The sequence below is a fragment of the Lissotriton helveticus genome, chromosome 6 (assembly GCF_964261635.1).
Source record: "Lissotriton helveticus chromosome 6, aLisHel1.1, whole genome shotgun sequence".
NCBI lineage: Eukaryota > Metazoa > Chordata > Amphibia > Caudata > Salamandridae > Lissotriton > Lissotriton helveticus.
In genome coordinates, this window is record NC_136067.1 from 1464249741 (window position 1) to 1464268310 (window position 18570).

The 18570-nt window shown below is 42.2% G+C and overlaps 1 protein-coding gene across 6 annotated transcripts in view; it reads left to right on the plus strand.

Annotated features, from left to right (window-relative positions):
• LOC144761789 (uncharacterized) overlaps positions 1 to 16285 on the plus strand; it is a 367002-nt gene extending 350717 nt beyond the window's left edge. For 2 of the 6 annotated variants that reach the window (XM_078647038.1, XM_078647039.1), the window contains one exon: positions 16002 to 16283. In XM_078647038.1, the coding sequence (XP_078503164.1) occupies positions 16002 to 16008 (7 nt within the window). In that variant the 3' untranslated portion in view covers positions 16009 to 16283. Of the gene's footprint in view, positions 1 to 16001 lie in introns of all 6 variants that reach the window. The other 4 variants (XM_078647041.1, XM_078647037.1, XM_078647035.1 and 1 more) reach the window with 4 other exon arrangements.
• The last annotated feature ends 2285 nt before the right edge of the window (positions 16286 to 18570 follow it).

Consider the following 18570-nt stretch of genomic DNA (forward strand, 5'->3'; position numbering starts at 1 on the left):
AATGTTAGGGACAGATTTATGATAGGTGTATGCCTCTTTTGCGCCACTGTGCGTCACTTTTGTGATGCAGCGGCGGTGCAAAAGATTTGCTATGAGGCGACAAAATTACAAATTGATGCATCTAGGCAGATGTGTCATGCTGTAAAAAACCCGTGCCACATGAAACCGATGCAGCAGTGATGCAAAAGATGCACCATGTTGCAAGACAGGCCTGACTTCATCTCCAACAAGATAAGAAGCTAAGTCTTCTGTAAATGTCAAAATTGTTGTATATACTGCTCAACTTCTATGTACTCTTTGATATGCTAGACTCCATCTGCACTATGAGATACCTAACCAAAGGCAACACAGGTGATGTGATTGTGAAATGAGGAAAAGAAACTCCACATTTTTCAATTACATCACCAGTGTTTCCTAAGTTTACGAATGACATTGTGCAGATGAACTTTAGGTCTGTCCACGGACACAGAAGAGGTGTGGCCTTTGTTCAAGAGTGAAGTGGACATGACTTACTTCATTGGTAGGCCTTCACATGTATTATGTCCTCTGTTCTCTTCAACAACTCGAAATTTCATTTGGAACCCTGAGTAGGCCTCACCTCAAACAAACCTCTGGATAGGACACATCTTATTGGCATCCTGAAACAATCATTTAAAATGTTAGTGTCTTGCGACACTTTTGTGAGACAACAGCAGTGCAAAAGATGCACCATGTTTTAAGATAGGCCTCACTTCATCTGCATCAAGATACTGTTAGTTTAAAATGTATATCTTTAGGACTGTGTAGGGGGCCTGGAGAAGCAGAAGCTTCTGTAAGTGTCAAAGTTGTTGAAAAACTGTTTGTCCTTCAATCTTTTCCCTTGTCTTTTCTAATTTTTAAATACATGTTTTAATATTTTTCAAATGTTTGTTCTCTCTTTCACAGATTGAAAGTATAAAAATAAAAAGTGAGTAAGTTAACGACAATTATAAGGTAAATGTTTTGTACTCTTTTCGTTACATTTCTATCACATTCACCTACTATTAGTTCCGCAGCTTCATTTCTTTAACCCTCAGTTTCCTGCCTTTGCTACTTTCCTCATTCCTTTCTCTATTACCTACTTACTCAACTCCTTCCACTCTTTTTCTCAGTCCCTCTCTTCTCATAGTTCCTCACTCTTGTTCACTCACTCCGTCTCTATTACTCTTAGTGTCTTTGACTGATCACTCTTTCACTACTTGTTCATAATGCTTTCTCTGTGTAGTTGAAGCACACTAAGGGGCATATTATGAACACAGCCAATAAAATTATTGCTGTTTTTATTGGCAGAAAACTGCTGCAAAAGTGGTTTTAGCGGCAGTTTTCTGCCGCAAAAGCGGGTTTAGCGACACATTTCTGCCGATAAAAGCTGCAAAACTTTTATTGGCTATGTTGATGATATGGCTCTATGTTATTTACATTTCTTTGCTGTTTCAATTAATCTTTTTCTGTTATTTTTTCTTTTCTGTTTTCTGTTTTTTCTCTCTGTTATTCCACATGTTTTAATCTTATTTTGAACATTCACTCACATTCTCCAAGAAACTCTTCTTTGTTATTGTTCTACTCTCTTTTTTTCTTTCACTTCCTTTTTTATTTTGTTTTTCACAATTATACCCTCTTCCATCTTTTCTTCGGTAAATAGATCTATTAAACAGTATCTCTGGTTTACTCTCTATAGCTGTCTTTCTTTTAACATTACTCTCTGTTTACTTCCCTTATACTAACTCTTCTTTTTTTTTTTTTTTTTTTTTTTTGGTTCGCTCCCGGTTCGCGAACCGGGAAGCTAACGGGGAAGCGAACCAAAAGAAATAGAGCTTGCCAGAGTGCTAAACATTCTAGCAATTTTTTTTGAAAGGGGAGGTAGTTCTAAAAAGAACTTTTTTTTAATGTTTTTGTTGTTTTATATATTTTTTTTATTTTTCTGAACATTTTTTGTTTTTTTTGTATTTTTTGAACAGTTTTATGGGGTTTTTTTGTTTTTGATGGAGGGGAAACAACAAAAAACAGGCATTGGAAACGGCTCAACAGGAGCAAAAAAAAAAATTACTGTCTGGGGCGTTTAGGGCAATTGTGATTTTCATAAGCTCGGTTGATTAAGGTAATACTCATATTGCCACAAGACAGTAATGCACCACAATACAAGCAGGTAAACTTCATATGGACAAAGTTGTCCTGAATGTTTGGCACGGTTTCCCGTGCCTCTGCTGCTGTCAAAGATATCTGTGATGATGACCTGGCCACAGGAGTTGTTGGGTTGTCCTGCTGGTCACGCATCTCTGCCCGGCTGTAGTTTAATGGATGCCACGTGCTCATATGACGATGCATGGTGTAGTTACCGAAGCTGTATTTTTTTAAGGTGCCTCTAGATAACTTCTCCTTACATATGAGGCAGGTGACATATCTGGCATTTACTTTCTTCTGCCCTTCAGGGATCGAAAGAAACTGCCAAATAAAACTGGTTTTCCGATGAGAAACCCGGGGCTGCTCTTCTAAAAACTGTGGTCCTTCTGTCTCCTCTTCCTCTTGCTCATCCTCTTCCTCCTCTGTGTTGCTGATGAACTGGGGAGGTGGTCCTCTCTTCCCATGAGGAGGTGGTGGTGGTGGTGGGGGTCCACCAGCTGAAGCTACCAATGAAGCCATTGCTGAACTATCAAAAAAGGTCTTCCTCTCACAAAGATGAAAGTCAGAGTGAGGAAAGAAGGAGGGGTTTTCATCATTTGGGAAAAACAATAGTTCTAAACCAATGAAAAGTGTTATTTTTAGGTCACCTGACCTAGCCTTACATCATTATGAAACCAAAAGTGAAATGAACCAATGAAAAGTTTTATTAACAAGTCACATGACCTGTTACGCTTATGTTACGCGCTGCGGAACGCGCCCCGGATCGCTTCCGGGTCGCTGCGCTTCGCGCCTCGGTTCGCGCTCCGGAGCACTTCCGGGTGCGCTAACGCGGCGCGTCATAAGACGCATTACGCGGCAAAGCGATACGTCGCGCTTTCGCGACGCGCCCCTGATCGCTTCCGGGGAGCTGCGCTTCGCGTCTCAGTTCGCGTACCGGAGCACTTCCGGGTGCGCTAACGCGGCGCGTCATAAGACGCATTACGCGACAACGTGATACGTCGCGCTTCCGCGATGCGTCACGATGTTGATTTCTAACGCGGCAGTTGCGCAAACGGAACGTTTACCGGTTCGCGGACCGGGTCGCGGCATCAAATTGAGCTAACGGGAAGCTTCCCGGTTCGCGAACCGTGAGCGAAGAAAAAAAAATATTTAAAAAAAAAATTATTAATAAACATATAACATATATTTTTGGATTTAAAGAAGAATACATTTTACAGCTACAGATATTAGCTTTTAAAAAACCAATGAAATTCACTGAAAAAACCATAGGTTATAGACCATATATAGTTAGGAATTAGCATTTACAAAACCTTGAAAATTCACTGAAAAAACCATAGGTTATAGACCATATATAGTTAGGAATTAGCATTTAAAAAACCTTATTTTACTCACACAAAACCATTGAAATTCCATATATAGTTAGTTGTACTAACTATATATCGCGCACCCGCAATCCACTGCTGATCATGTCACATATTACATCATTCATGACATGGTCAGTGACATCACTGATGACATCACTAATGACATCACTGATGACATCTCAAATGACATCACTAATGACATCACTGATGTCATCTCAAATGACATCACTGATGACATCACTGATGTCATCTCAAATGACATCACTAATGACATCACTGATGACATCACTGATGACATCTCAAATGACATCACTGATGACATCTCATTTGACATCACTGATGACATCTCAAATGACATCACTGATGACATCTCATTTGACATTACTGATCACATCACTGATGACATCATTCATGTGATATTATGATGAACCTCTTCAGACTCTTATATAATCTTAGATACACTCAGTATAAACATACACTCACAGACTGTCACTCATCCATGGAGTTACTCACACACCTAGTCAGTCATGCAAAGAATCAATCACACCTCCATTTCCTCAACTATACAGTTATACACACCTTACTTATTCAAACATATACTAAAACATATTTACTCACTTATACAATCCTGGATACAAGTTCACAATGATCCATACAGCCACTCACACATTCACTGGCTCTTATGCACAGTTATTTATATATGTCAACTCTCACATGTACTGTATTTTACATATGTACTTACTTTGACATGTAGCACTGAGATATCCATTCACTCACCAATACACTCATGCACACAGTCAACCACCCATACAGCTGTTTCCACATGCACTTTTGAACCCATACATCTAGTGAATCAACTGCTCACACATCTATGCAGAGAGTCATACACCTCCCAGCCACCCACACACACACTCAGTCTCCCATACAAATGCTTGGGCAACCAATCAATAACCCATATAGTTAATCATATAGCTACTGATCAACACATGCAGCAGTTTACAGAACAACAGACATAATGATGCACAAATTAAGACAGTTTAGTCACTAACCCATGCACTCAGTGAGACACATTTAATCAGTCACTCATACAGTCAGTCATGCCCCTACTAAATCCTTCATCAAGACACTTATACATCCACTCATTCTTCAATATGTAAGACATATTTTAACTTTACAGAAAAATACAGTCACTGGATGTTGTCATCAGTGATGTCATCAGTGATGTCATTTGAGATGTCATCAGTGATGTCATCAGTGATGTCATTTGAGATGTCATCAGTGATGTCATCAGTGATGTCACTGACCATGTCATGAATGATGTAATATGTGCATGATCAGCAGTGGATTGCGGGTGCGCGATATATAGTTAGTACAACTAACTATATATGGAATTTCAATGGTTTTGTGTGAGTAAAATAAGGTTTTTTAAATGCTAATTCCTAACTATATATAGTCTATAACCTATGGTTTTTTCAGTGAATATATATATAAATATATGTGTGTAATTATATATATATATATTCATATATATATATTTGTGTGTTTGTGGCTGTTTGTGAGACACATGTATTTATGTTTTTATATGTCCCTTACCTTGCTTGCTAATATGGTAAAACACCTCAAGCATTAGCACTTTACGAACAGTATTTGCACAGACTGATTATCAATATCCTTAAAAACATATCTTGCACTAGCACTTTATAAGCAAGGTTGTACAGTCAAATAGTTCCCAAACAGCATTGTCGCCTTTGCCTTCTTTAAAGTTCCTCTTTTTCAGATCCTCTTCAGTCGTCTCCTATTTACTCCCATGGTTTAACGATTTGGGATATAATCAAAACTTGGTTTGAATCCAGCCAATATATGTTAACAAGTAGTTGAGTCATGCTAATTCTGTTGCATGTATTTTAAAAGTACTTTACTCGGATATAAAAAAAATCATAATTTGTGCATATATTTGAAATTGTCACCTTCAGATGCAAGATGAATAATGTTTGAGACACTTGTAATGTAACGGTCTGTAACATTTTTTTAAATGTTTGTCAGTGGATACCTGCAATGACTAGGCTATTAACTGTACTGTACGGTAAAGTATGAAACTAGAAAGATCTAAAATGGCGGGCACATTTGGCAGCATTATTCAAATTGCATGCATATTCTAGTTGTTCTTTTATTGTGAAAATTGATGATGGAATGAGAACTTTAAATGGATGATTTAGATGGTCAGACTCTATGGTCCTATCAAAGGCAAACAGCGAAACACTTCGACAATCTCTTTGTGGAAGAAAAATAAAAAAAACACGTATGAAATCATCCAATCGTCCATGAATGTGGTGCCACTTAATTCGGAGAGTGAGAACGGGAAATTGATAATATATCTTCCTTGTTGCCAGCAAAGAAACAAACCAGACCTTCAGAATAACAGGTGCTATATTATCCACAACAGGGGCCTTGATCACAGGGGGGCCATCAATGTGTTAGCAGTGTTGTCACTTTATAAATCCTCTTGAACTACTCAGTTCTCCTATAATCCTATAGGTACTGCAAAGCCCATATTGCACCTTTTTTCAAAGTGGAATCTCCGGTTTGTGAATTACTGCAATTCAATTTATTATTATACAGTTCTTATTTCGGGAACACTGCAATTTTACTTTGACATGTGAGTACTTCCAATGTGCAGATTATCCAACTTTAAACTGCGCCATTTTGTAACATGCTTGTTAACCTCATTAAGCATCTGTCCCCCTCGAATCCATAATGATGGAAACACCGTTCCTTCACGTTCCCTTGCCACGCTGCACCTTCCATTTAAATGTTGGTTCAATTCCCATAACTCTCAAACCTGGTGTACTCAGCGGGCGGGTCAGGCATCCTCCTTCCACATCAGATAACAGCTACTCTGTGTCAGAGCCCCAACCTCCACAGGGCGGCCTCCATGCACGGGGACAGAGTTCCCACACATAAATCCAAACACTACCTTGTTGCCCTACATATATGTATATATATATCTGTGTATATGTATGTATATATGTAAGTATATATATATATATGTGTGTGTGTGTGTTTATATATGTATATATATATATATATCTCAGTGTGGATGGTACTGTGCTAATCCTACGCTTAAAGACTTTGATGGAAAAGCAGACATTCAAGGTAAGCAAATTTAGAGTCTCGCTGGTGTTGCGGTGCACTATACTGGAGCTGCTTTCCACCTAAACTTGAGAACTACCCAGAGTTGTCTGCTTCTTTTTTGCGTAATTTTTGTGTCACTCTAAGCATGAAAGGGTATTGTTTTGATGTATGTGTGTGAGTGTATGTATATATATATATATATATATATATATATATATATATATATATATATATATATATATATATATATATATGAGAAATCATCCGGGTCCTTCGCTCACTCACAGCGCCAGTCACCAACACTGCTTCAGCTACAAAGGAATGCAAACCACCGGAACTGTAGGCAACTCTTGATTTTATTTGATCTCCTGGTTACGCGTTTCGGGCACCACTTGCCCTTCGTCACACAAACAGAAAAAAAGAAATGCCATATTTTTATATGCTTGTTACTAACACCACGTGATCATACACCACAATAGATATAGAAAAAATACATTTGTGCAACAGTGTGCATTAAAAGGCGCCCTCTTTCTTTCTAGTATTACGAATTTGTACACATTAGGTTTCTTGAATTATGGTGGCTGTGTCCATAACTTTGGATGACCAATAAATTCCTCATATGTATCCTGGTTCCTATTTACGGTAATAGTTCCCATGAGAGTCACTCTGTCCGTGTAAATACATAGGGAAGTTTCTTTTTTCTTTTTTCTTGCTTCTTTTTTGCAGAGAGATCTAAATATAATATAAATGTATACATAATATATTAATAAATAAATATATATAATATATAAATATGACAATAAAATATTCCCTTTCAGTTACAATTGTGCAAAATTACGCTACTATATAACTCAATCAAATCTACAATATGCTAAAGAATTCCTGCATGAATGCATATTCCCGTATAGATTCTCCTGGTTAACTAATTCGCCCTTCCTATTTCAGGTAATAGAGGACACCACCATATCCTACCTAGAACAAAGTCTCATCCTAAAGAATAAAGTGCCAATTGTGCGATAAAATACCAACAACCACAGTGATGTGATAAAACATATTTTCTAAACAAACGTATCTACGAAATAAGTCCTTAGTAAGGGAAAATAAATGGGCCCAAATTAAAATCCAAACCCAAATATATCACCCCACTGTAGGCCACTGCTAAGAGGAATTCCTATTTACAAATATATACAAAGTTATACGTTGGTCGCAGGTTTTTTAAAAAAAAGGATCAAAGATTCATAATTGAGATAGTACTCAGGGGACATAATATATATTATTTCCAAACCTAGATATTAATAAATTATAGGAAATTGTGCAAATCTTCAGTATAGTTCAACCCATGTGAATGCTTTGTGTCTAATTCAAGGATCAATTTGGACTCCAATTGTCTGAGTGCTTTTTTGCGATCCCCCGCGTCTCGGTTTAGGAATAGCTGCCACCACAAAACAACTCAAACAATTTAGGTCATTATTGGGCACATGTTTGAAGTGGCGTGCTACCGGATACGCTGGGTCATTGTTCACTATGGCACGTAGATGTTGTAATATCCTGACATGCACCTGCAACTTAGTACTCCCCACATACTGGAGTCCGCAGGTGCAAGTCAGGACATATACTGCAAAATCTGTTCTGTAGGTAAAGCTACCCCTGATGGCTATTTGGTTGGGGAAAAAATGAGATGTATAGTGTGTAGTGTCCTTGCCAAACTTGCAGGCTCTGCAAGTTTTACACTTCTTAAAGCCATTCTTGGGTTGCAGCCAAGTTCTGGCTGCTGCTAGCTCTGGACAAGCCTTCCCTATCTGCGTGCGCATCGAGATACCTTTCCTATATGTCACCGTGGGTTGCTTTGGTAACCTGCAGTACAGGCCACCATCAGTAAGAATAATTGGCCAGTGACGTTTAGCTATTGCTCACAATTTCCTCTATTGTTTGCTGAATGCAGTGATCAGTCTTGGGGCCGAGTCATCCTGACCTGTTCTTTCTGGGGCATTTGTAAGCAGTGACTCCCTTGTTTTAGCATTTGTCTTAATCACAGCTGCCTTAAGAATGTTCTCACTGTAGCCCCTTTCCTTAAATCTTTGCTATGTCTCCCCAGTGAATCTGTTCAGATCCTCATCGTTATTGCATATCCTCTTCAGACGCAAGAATTCCCCATATGGGATATTATCAATCATATGTTTGGGGTGGGCACTGCTGGCATGCAAGGTAGAATTTCCAGCAGTGTCTTTTCTGTATAAGGTGGTACACAATTTCCCCTCCTTTTGATAAACCTTGACCTCTAAAAAGTCAATACTGCTATTACTGATGTTTGAAGTAAATTTGAGATTGGCAGTATTAGTGTTGATCTGTTCAATATATTCAGTAGCACTGGATTCACTGCCTTGCCATACAATAAAAACGTCATCAATATACCTGAGCCAATATAAAACATGTTCATTAAAAGCGGTAGCGTGTGTAACCCTGAGCACCCCCTCCTCCCACCAGCCAACATGCAAACATGCGTAGCTGGGGGAGAAGCAGGAACCCATGGCAACACTGCGTTTCTGTAAATAAATATCATTGCCAAATAAAAAATAATTATTATGCAAACACCCTGAGATAAGGCTTAAAAGCATCTTATTGTGCTGGTAAAATTCAATTGATCTAAAACCTAAAAAGTGTTCTATGGCTCTCAACCCCGTGGAATGCTCAATGCTGGTGTATAAAGATTCAATGTCTAATGTAATGAAAAGTAAATCATCCATCCATTTGATCCCTTGAACCTTCTTTAAAAAGTCACCAGTATCCTTCGCATAACTTGGCAAGTTCTTAACGAAGTCTTGAAGAAAGAAATCCACATATTGTGTGATAGTTTCACTTTCACTGTTGATGGCCGATATAATGGGCCTGCCTGGAACCGGTGTAACCTTTTTATGTACCTTGGGGATAAAGTATAATTTTGCTACAACCGAATGCTCTATGTTCATGAATTTAAATTCCTCCATAGAGATAACCCCTTCCCTTTTCCAGGCCATCAGTTCTTTCCTTAAGTTTTGTTTAGCCATAATATATTTAGAATGTGTGGATTTCTCATAGCATTCATTGTCCTGTAAATGCCTATTGGCTTCCACAATATAATCCTTTTGGGGCCAGATAACCATATTTCCCCCTTTGTCCGATTTTGTGACAATAATCTCATGTTTGCTGCCCAATTTCTGAATCCATTTGGCACATTCGATTTCTTTCTTACTTTTGTACCGCTTTTTATGTCTAGTACGATGGTATAGTTTTTTTAATGTCTTCAATAACCACTTCATGATAGATGTCTATTGCGTCTTTAGGCATTGTGGGTATGAACTTGGATTTAGCTCTAAAGGGACTAACCCCAGCTCCCACCTGGGGAATATTTTCCATGTGCAAACCTTCCTGTGTACTACATGGTACTCTTTCCAAGTCTATTCCTTCAATGCTGTCCTTATTAATCTCTTGTAAATCACGCTACAGAGTCACATCTGAAGCTTCCAATTGGATGGTAGTTCCTCTTACTCCGACTCCACTTTCCTTACTGATAATTTCCATTTCTTTCAGCCCCTCTTTAATTGCAAAAAACTTTTTTAATTTGAACTTTCTAATAAAGCAGAAAACGTCCACCTTTGTTTGTGTATAAATAAAATCGCTTACCGGGCAGAAAGAGAGTCCCAAGCTGAGTAGCTGTTCTTCCGCTAGTGATAGTGCAACAGTGGAAAGATTGATAATAGTGTTGTCAGTGTTGCTCATTTTTTCCGCCAAAATAATTTTTTCATTGGCGCTCTTTCGCTTCTTGCGCCGCTCCCTTCTCCTTGTATTTTTCCTTGCTCTGGTTTGTTTGAATGTATTCGCGGCCTCAGAGTCTGCCGCCGGTCGAATACTAAAAAATCGACCTCCTCTCCCAGACTTGGAGTTTTTTTCTTTGAACCGATATTTCCCATGTTGGCCACACTATCACTATCTGATAATACTTCACTGGTTAACGAATCACTATCCAATGCTCGATTCTATGGCAGGACCGGAGGCTTCTGATTATGCTTTCTCATTTCTTTACTGCAAAACACAGCAGCCAATGAAAGAAAAGCTACAGCATTGCAAAACTACAATACCCATGAGGCTTTGAACCACGCCTCCATCATAATGTCCAATCACAGCATGAACAAGCATACAAAGTAGAGAGACACTAATCCGGCCTCCTCTTTCTTTGCTGCTCCGCAGCCCAGATAAGTGCCTCTCTACCTTTATATGCTTGTCACTGCTTGCTATTTGCATTGCATGGTATATTCATATAAACACGATGTTTTATTGTCATAGTTATTGACATATTGGTCTTACTGACGTTTTTAATATTTGCCGTTTGTGGGACTTCTTCTTGTTTTCAGGTGCGATTCGCGCCCCCTGCAGTTCGGGACCGGAGTGTGGCACTTCCGAGTCCGCTCCGCTCCCCGCTGTGTGCCCCGAGCTCAGCGCGTGTTGCGCTGTAGGTGTCCCGTCCTGCTCCTTCGCCTGCCGGCACCGCCGCTCACAGCGCTAGAGGTCCGCGAGCCGGAGGAGCTTGGCCCCCACCTTCTGGGAGAGATCGCACGCCGGGGCCTTCGCGGGCGCCCTGCGTGCGTCTCCAGGGCTCGCGCACGTCTGCAGACGCGCGCAGCCCTCGTTACAGTGCCGATTAAAGACGCCTTCACCCCGGGCTGAACAGGGGATACCGCAGCGCGGCCAGGAGCCATTTGGGGCCTTTAACCCTCGTGCAGACAGCGTTTTTCAGAGCGAGTACCGCGCTGATGCACTACATTAACCCCTGATTGCCAAGGCCTTGAAGAGCCTTCATTTTTGGACGCCCCTCTGCTGGATACAGCTTGGGGCCTTTCTTCCTCCATTAGTCCTAGAGTGGGACTCGAATTACCCTTTTTGGTATCGTTTCTGTGGCTCCTGCGCCAGGCACTTCTCCCAACCGACACCCTTCCCAGGGCTGATAATTAATCTTCCCTCTGGGGATTTGGATTGGAATTTATTCTATTTGGAAGATGGCAGAGCTGGATTGCTATCAGGAGGAGGTTGGCGCTGTCGGTGAGCAGGGTGACAAAGAGTTTTATACTGATGAAACTATGGAAGATTTGATTGATAAGAAGCTTGACGCTAAATTAGATAAAGCTTTATCTTCTGCCTTGTTACCCTTGACCCAGAAATTGGAATTGCTCGTCCCTTCTGGTCCCACAACTCTCGCCCTCTCTGGTTCTGGCCAAGCCCCGGCCCCCAAACCCAATGATCCTTCTAGTTCCTCTTGGCCTCATATTCACTCTTATGTTAAGCTTTGCAAAGCGAAAGAGAGTGCCAAGGATGTCACCCTCCCCTCCTCTCTGCCTCAGTCATCGCCTACCCCTGTGGTGGATACCACTACTGATACTGATACGGATACAGATTCCTCTCAAGCGTCCAAAACGCGCAAAGAAACGTAAGCATTCTTCCTCCCCTGTTACCCCGACCCCCTTCATGTTTGACCCTTCAGACATTGTCCACCCCAGATCCTCTGATTGGGTTCCACTCCCGGCTGTGGCAGGGTATTTAGAAACTCACCTGCGCAAGGCCTTTGACAAGGAGGTGAGGGCCCGACTAAGGTCAGAATGCCCGCGTCCAGATCTAGCCCATAAGGTGGCCGTTACCCCCGACATCGATACCTCCATGACCACCTTCCTCAAGAAATACAAGAAAGATCCCAAGAAGGGGATTGACCGTGCGCTCAGAGCGTGCCAAGACAAGGTCCTCGACCTTTCGGGCCCACTTGCAAAAATATTGCAATTAGCCCTACAAGCTCAAGAGACTGGCAACGCCATCCACCCTGAGGTGCTGGCTGGTTGAGCGCAGCGAGCCATTTGCATGCTTGGGAACGCTAACTGTGCCCTTGCCTCTGAGAGGAGGAAATCTGTCCTATTGCGAATTGACCCACAGTTAGTGGAGCTGGCCTCATCGGAGCCAGGGCCCTTGGCCGAAGGACAGTTGTTTGGGGACAAATTTGTTAAGGATATCGCAAAGTTTGTCAGTACATTTGCCTCTCTTGACAAGTCTCAGGCCTCACTGAAGAGGGTCTTGCATCAGGTCTCTGGAAGGGCCGGGCGTGGCAGAGGACGCTCGACCGGCCGCTTCTCTAACACCAGTCCTCAGAGGGGATATGCCCCGCGACGTGGCAGAGGGTACACCCAGGAGCCCGACCAGGCGGGCTTTTATCCTTCCAGATCCCGCAACTACAGAGGTCGCTTCAATCGAGGGATCAATCGAGGCTACAAGAACTTTGACAATCAGTCCTCTGGTAAGTCCGGTGAATCCTGTTATGCCTCTGGGGGGCAGATTGCGATTTTTTGTGAGGAATTGGGAGATCCTCACGTCAGACGTTTGGATCCTTCAAACAGTTCAGGGGTATTACATAGAAATGACGGAGTGTCCGCACCAGGCCTTCCCTCCTCAACCTCTCCTTTTTTCCCATCTAGAGCAGAGTTTTATAGACTCAGAGCTGGAAGAGTTGCTAACTAAACAAGCCATTGCTTTAGGACCCTTCATTCCAGGAGGTTTTTGCAGCAATGTCTTTTTGGTTCAGAAAAAGGGCGGCGGCCAGCGCCTAGTTCTAAATCTGAGAGATTACAATCCCTTTGAGTGTATCGTCACTTCAAGATGGAGGGTATTCACCTCCTGCGAGATCTCCTGCTGGAGAAGGACTGGATGGTCCGCCTAGATTTAAAGGATGCTTACCTGATGGTCCCCATTTGCCCCTCTCATCAAAAAATTCTTGCAGTTTCCTTGGAAGGGGCAATGGTACCGCTATCGTTCACTCCCCTTCGGCCTCTCCTCAGCACCATGGGTATTCACCAAACTCCTCAAACCAGTGGTCTCTCGCCTTCGAGAGATGGGCGTGCGCCTCATTGTGTATCTCGACGACATGCTGATTTTGGCGCAGGATCGAAATCTCCTCCTCACTCATTTGGAGTGGACGACGTCCCTGCTACAGAATCTGGGGTTCGTTATCAATGCCAAGAAATCTGTATTGCTTCCAAGCCAACAGATGGAATTTCTGGGCTTCATGATAGACTCAGTGTCCACCCAACTCCTTCTTCCAATGAGCAAAATCAGCTCCATAAAGAGGGAAATCAGAGCCACCTTAACAAAGGAGATGATTTCTTTGAGTGCTGGCGAGAATTGTGGGCCTCCTGGCCTCCTCGAACCAGGCTATCTTCCCGGGACCCTTACATTACAGGGCCCTTCAGAGGTTAAAAATCTTTTATTTAAGGAAGAACTATCATTACGACAATCTCATTCCCTTATCTCCGGAAGCTCAAGAAGTACTTCTATGGTGGTTGGAGCACATGACTGCTTGGAATGGGAGAGCAGTATTCGGCTCAGCCCCGGACGTGGTGATCGAGTCCGACGCCAGTCATTGGGGTTGGGGCGCTCGCTGTGGAGAATTTACCACAGGAGGAAGATGGTCAGCAGACGAACTCACCTTACACATAAATTGTCTGGAGTTGTTGGCGGGGTCCTTTGCCATCAAGTCTATCTCACCGCTGAAGAGCAACTGCTGCATTCTACTGTGAATGGACAATGTCTCAGCGGTGAGGTACATCAACCGCCTAGGGGGGACGAGGTCCCGCATGCTAGTACACATTGTGAAGGAGTTTTGGCAGTTTTGCCTGGATCGCAAGATTTCAGTTGTGGCAGAATACCTGCCCGGGAAATTCAATCAGGTTGTGGATTGGAACTCCCGGTTTCTGCGCGACTTCAACGATTGGAGACTTCTACCCTTGCTATTTGCGCAGATCATGGATATGCGAGGCCCCTGTCAGATAGACCTGTTTGCCTCACCACTCAATGCCCAGCTTCCCCAATTCTTCAGTTGGAGACCGGACCCGATGGCGATGGGAACGGATGCGTTCCTGCAGCATTGGGGGCAACAGAGGAATTATGCTTTTCCTCCGTTTGCATTGATACCGAGGGTGGCGGCCTTTGTCCGGCGCCAGAGAGCTTCCCTAGTACTAGTGACTCCTTTTTGGTCGACTCAGTCTTGGTTTCCCACTCTGTTGGAGTTGTCTGTAGACCTTCCCTTCCGGCTTCCAACTCTCCCAACGCTTCTCCAGGACCCAGTGAGGTCTTGCCACCCCTTAGTCCTGCAGAACCAATTAACATTGATGGTGTGGACGCTCTCCGGAGACACAAGAGCTTTTCAGGACTTTCACAGGCGGCTGCCAATTTTATGCAACAGGCGAGGGCTCCTTCCACCCAGAAACGATATTCTGCTTCATGGAAGCGATGAGTGGGTTGGTGCCTTTCAAAGCAGGTGGATCCCGTGGGATCATCTATAACTGAAGTTTTGAATTTCTTGTCTGAATGTGCCGAGTCAGGACTTGCTTACAGGTCAGTTAATAATTTCAGGTCTGCTATTTCTGCTGGTCATGATCATGTTGATGGTAAGCCTATGGGGATGCATCCCCTGGTTTGTAAGTTATTTAAAGGGGTCCGAGTGACTAATCCTCCTCGGCCTAGGTATTCCACGCTATGGGATGTTACTAAAGTTCTCACTCTCTGGAATCTTGGCCCGACAATGCTGATCTTTCTTTGAAGCAGCTTTCGGCCAAGCTTACTATGTTACTCTGTCTTATTTCTTGTCGAAGAGTGTCAGATGTCAGAGCTTTGGACCTGGCTGGTAGGATGTTCTCTCCACAGGGTGTTTCCTTCATTATCACAAGAAGGACTAAGACTATGTCTAGGTCAGTGGAATGCCCCGCTTTTCCTCACAATAACAAGTTATGTGTGTTGCAATGTTTAAAAGTGTATGAAGAACGTACTATATCTCACAGGGTGGACCCTTTGGGTCAGTTGTTGATTTCTGTTCAGAAACCATTCAAACCAGTCGCTGCTGCTACTCTAGCTAGGTGGGTCAGGTGGATCATGTCTGAATCTGGCATTGATGTTTCTATTTATGGTGCTCACTCCGCTAGAGGAGCTAAGGCTTCTAAAGCCTATTTATTAGGGTCCCGCTCAGAGGACATTCCTAAAGCAACTGATTGGTCGTCGGACTCAATGTTTAAAGTGTTTTATTACAAACCAATTCCTCATGTTTCTGATGCTGTGATTGATGAGCTTTGAACCAGCATAATCAGAAGCCTTCGGTCCTGCCATAGAATACAAAATTATCTAGCTATCGCGACAATAATTTTAGATTCTATTAAGGACACGGAGGCGAGGATTATCCCACCCGTTGGGACAGTTATGCAACTGTAAAGTTGTTTGAATGTTATGTTGTTTACCAACTTTTACGCCCACCCAATGAGAAATGCAGTTGTGGGCTCCTTTCTCAAATTTGTCTTTCTGTTATAGGAAATGATTCCAGCAAAAGCGGAGTGCCTTCTCCGGATGGACTTACTGTACCTTCAAGATAGAAGCGGACGCCTTCGCTGGTTTTGGATTGTTCTCCGTTGGGAACTTCTTACAGGAACTGTTATCTCTCCATTGAGAGTTTAAAGACTTTGTATGTTCTTATTGGACTGATTCGCGCAAAGAAAGAGGAGGCCGGATTAGTGTCTCTCTGCTTTGTATGCTTGTTCATGCTGTGATTGGACATTATGATGGAGGAGTGGTTCAAAGCCTCATGGGTATTGTAGTTTTGCAATACTGTAGTTTTTCTTTCATTGGCTGCTGTGTTTTGCAGTAAAGAAATGAGAAAGCATAATCCTCGCCTCCGTGTCCTTAATAGAATCTAAAATTCTTGTCGCGATAGCTAGAAAATGTTGTATTATCTGTCACTGTCCCCTCTGACACTTGCGGTCTGATGTTACCCTGTGATCCCTGGGGACTTTTTTCAAACATCGCCCTTTTAGCTGTTTCATATTTGCGAGCAAAGGTGAAGATGTGGCCTTCCTCATAATCGCATTTATCCCTCATGAATTTATGCGCCTTACCGGTTTTAATTTTTTCCTCTCGTTTGGCCAGCCTTTCTTGTATTTCTTGTTTGGTTTTCAAAATGAAATCCATCTGTTCTAGCTTGTTCAAATCTTCATTAATTTGCGTGATTTCTTCCAGCAAGGCTTGCCTGTCATTCTCTGCATACTTCACTAAAATGTGAACTAAGTCTGACGCCGACTCATACGAAATCCTGTAAACCGGACACTTTTAAATCCTGGAAAAATATTAATGTCCCCGAATTTACTAATAAACTAGACGCCTTGAGAGAAATTGACACCGCTGACCCAGAAGCTGCAGCCACCTATTACACTACATGTATTAAGACTGCAATTGATACCTCTGTTCCCATAAAAAAACGTTCCTCTAACAGACTTTCAAACTCTGCTCCATGGTTCACTGAAGCACTCAGGTTAGAAAAGCAAAGTTGTAGACGCCAGGAACGCAAGTGGCGTTCTAATTATGACCTCCATGAGAAAAGCTGTTACAAAGAAAAACTAAAAAATTACAAATTATCAATCATTAATCAGAAAAGCATCTTTTTTAATAATCAAATTGAATCAGCTCAAGATTCAATTAAACAACTTTTTCAGGTCGTATCCCATCTCTCCGGCCAAGACAAACCTTCCACTATAGAAGCCTCCCAACCTATGTGCAATGCACTTTCCACCTACTTTCAAGAAAAAGTTTGTGATATCTATTCCAACTTTCACAAACTTACTAACGATACACATCAGACCTATACTCACACCATACTCAAATCCACTCTTCCCAACCCCTCCACAACCCCTAATCATCCCAATTTCTCATTTAGTCACACTTCGCCTGAGATGATTCACAAACTTATGATGTCCACCAATTCCGGCTCACCAGATGATCCATGCCCACCTTTGGTTATTAAAATGGCTCCAGAGAGGATTTCATTTGCTCTTGCAGACATCTTTAACGCCATGATTTCATCTTGCACTTATCCTACCATATGGAAAAAAAACAGTAATTAAGCCTCTACTCAAGAAAACTACACTAGACCCTTCCAAAGTAACTAGTTACAGACCTATATCATGCATTCCCTATCCATCCAAGATCATTGAGAAAATTATGAACACTCAATTATCTGAATATATAGATTCCAACAATTGTTTAGACGCCTCCCAATTTGGTTTCAGTAGGGGACACGGGACGGAGACAGCATTAATAAAAGCCTCAGATGAGATACCAATGATCCTTGATAAAGGAGGCGCCGCGGTGCTCATACTACTCGACCTGTCTGCGGCTTTCGACACGGTCGATCATTCCATTCTGATCAACCGTGTCGGAAAAGCCAGAATATCATCTAATGCTCTCTCACTCCTGGCTTCCTTCCTGACAGACCGAGAGCAATCAGTCTCGATGGGCACATTCACTTCCGACTCCTTCTCATTACCTTGTGGAGTCCCCCAGGGATCCTCGCTAAGCCCAACACTTTTTAACATTTATGTGACGGACTTAGCGAGGATCATTAAAGCTCACCGTCTAGCAGTTACATCGTACGCAGACGACACACAGCTTGTCCTGGCTATTAATAACAATGGAATGGAGGTTGCTAATAACTTCCAAAAAGGAATGGTTGCCATATGCAACTGGATGAATTCAAACTGTCTGAAACTTAACTCGGATAAAACCGAGGTGATGGTGTTTGGGAAACTCACCCCTGCATGGTCTTCCATATGGTGGCCGCAAGATCTTGGCCCCCCGCCTATTCCTGTCACCAAGGTCAGAAATCTTGGTGTTATCTTTGATAACAAACTCTCATTTATTCAACAAGCAAATTCTATAGTTTCTGCTTCTTTTTTCACACTTAAAATGATTTAAAAAATCCAACCTTACCTTCCCCTAAATACCATAAATACCTTGATCTCTACCTTATTAATGTCCCGAGTCGACTACTGCAATGCACTCATGCTTAATGCCCAAGAACAAGTAGTCAACAAACTACAGCTGGTCCAAA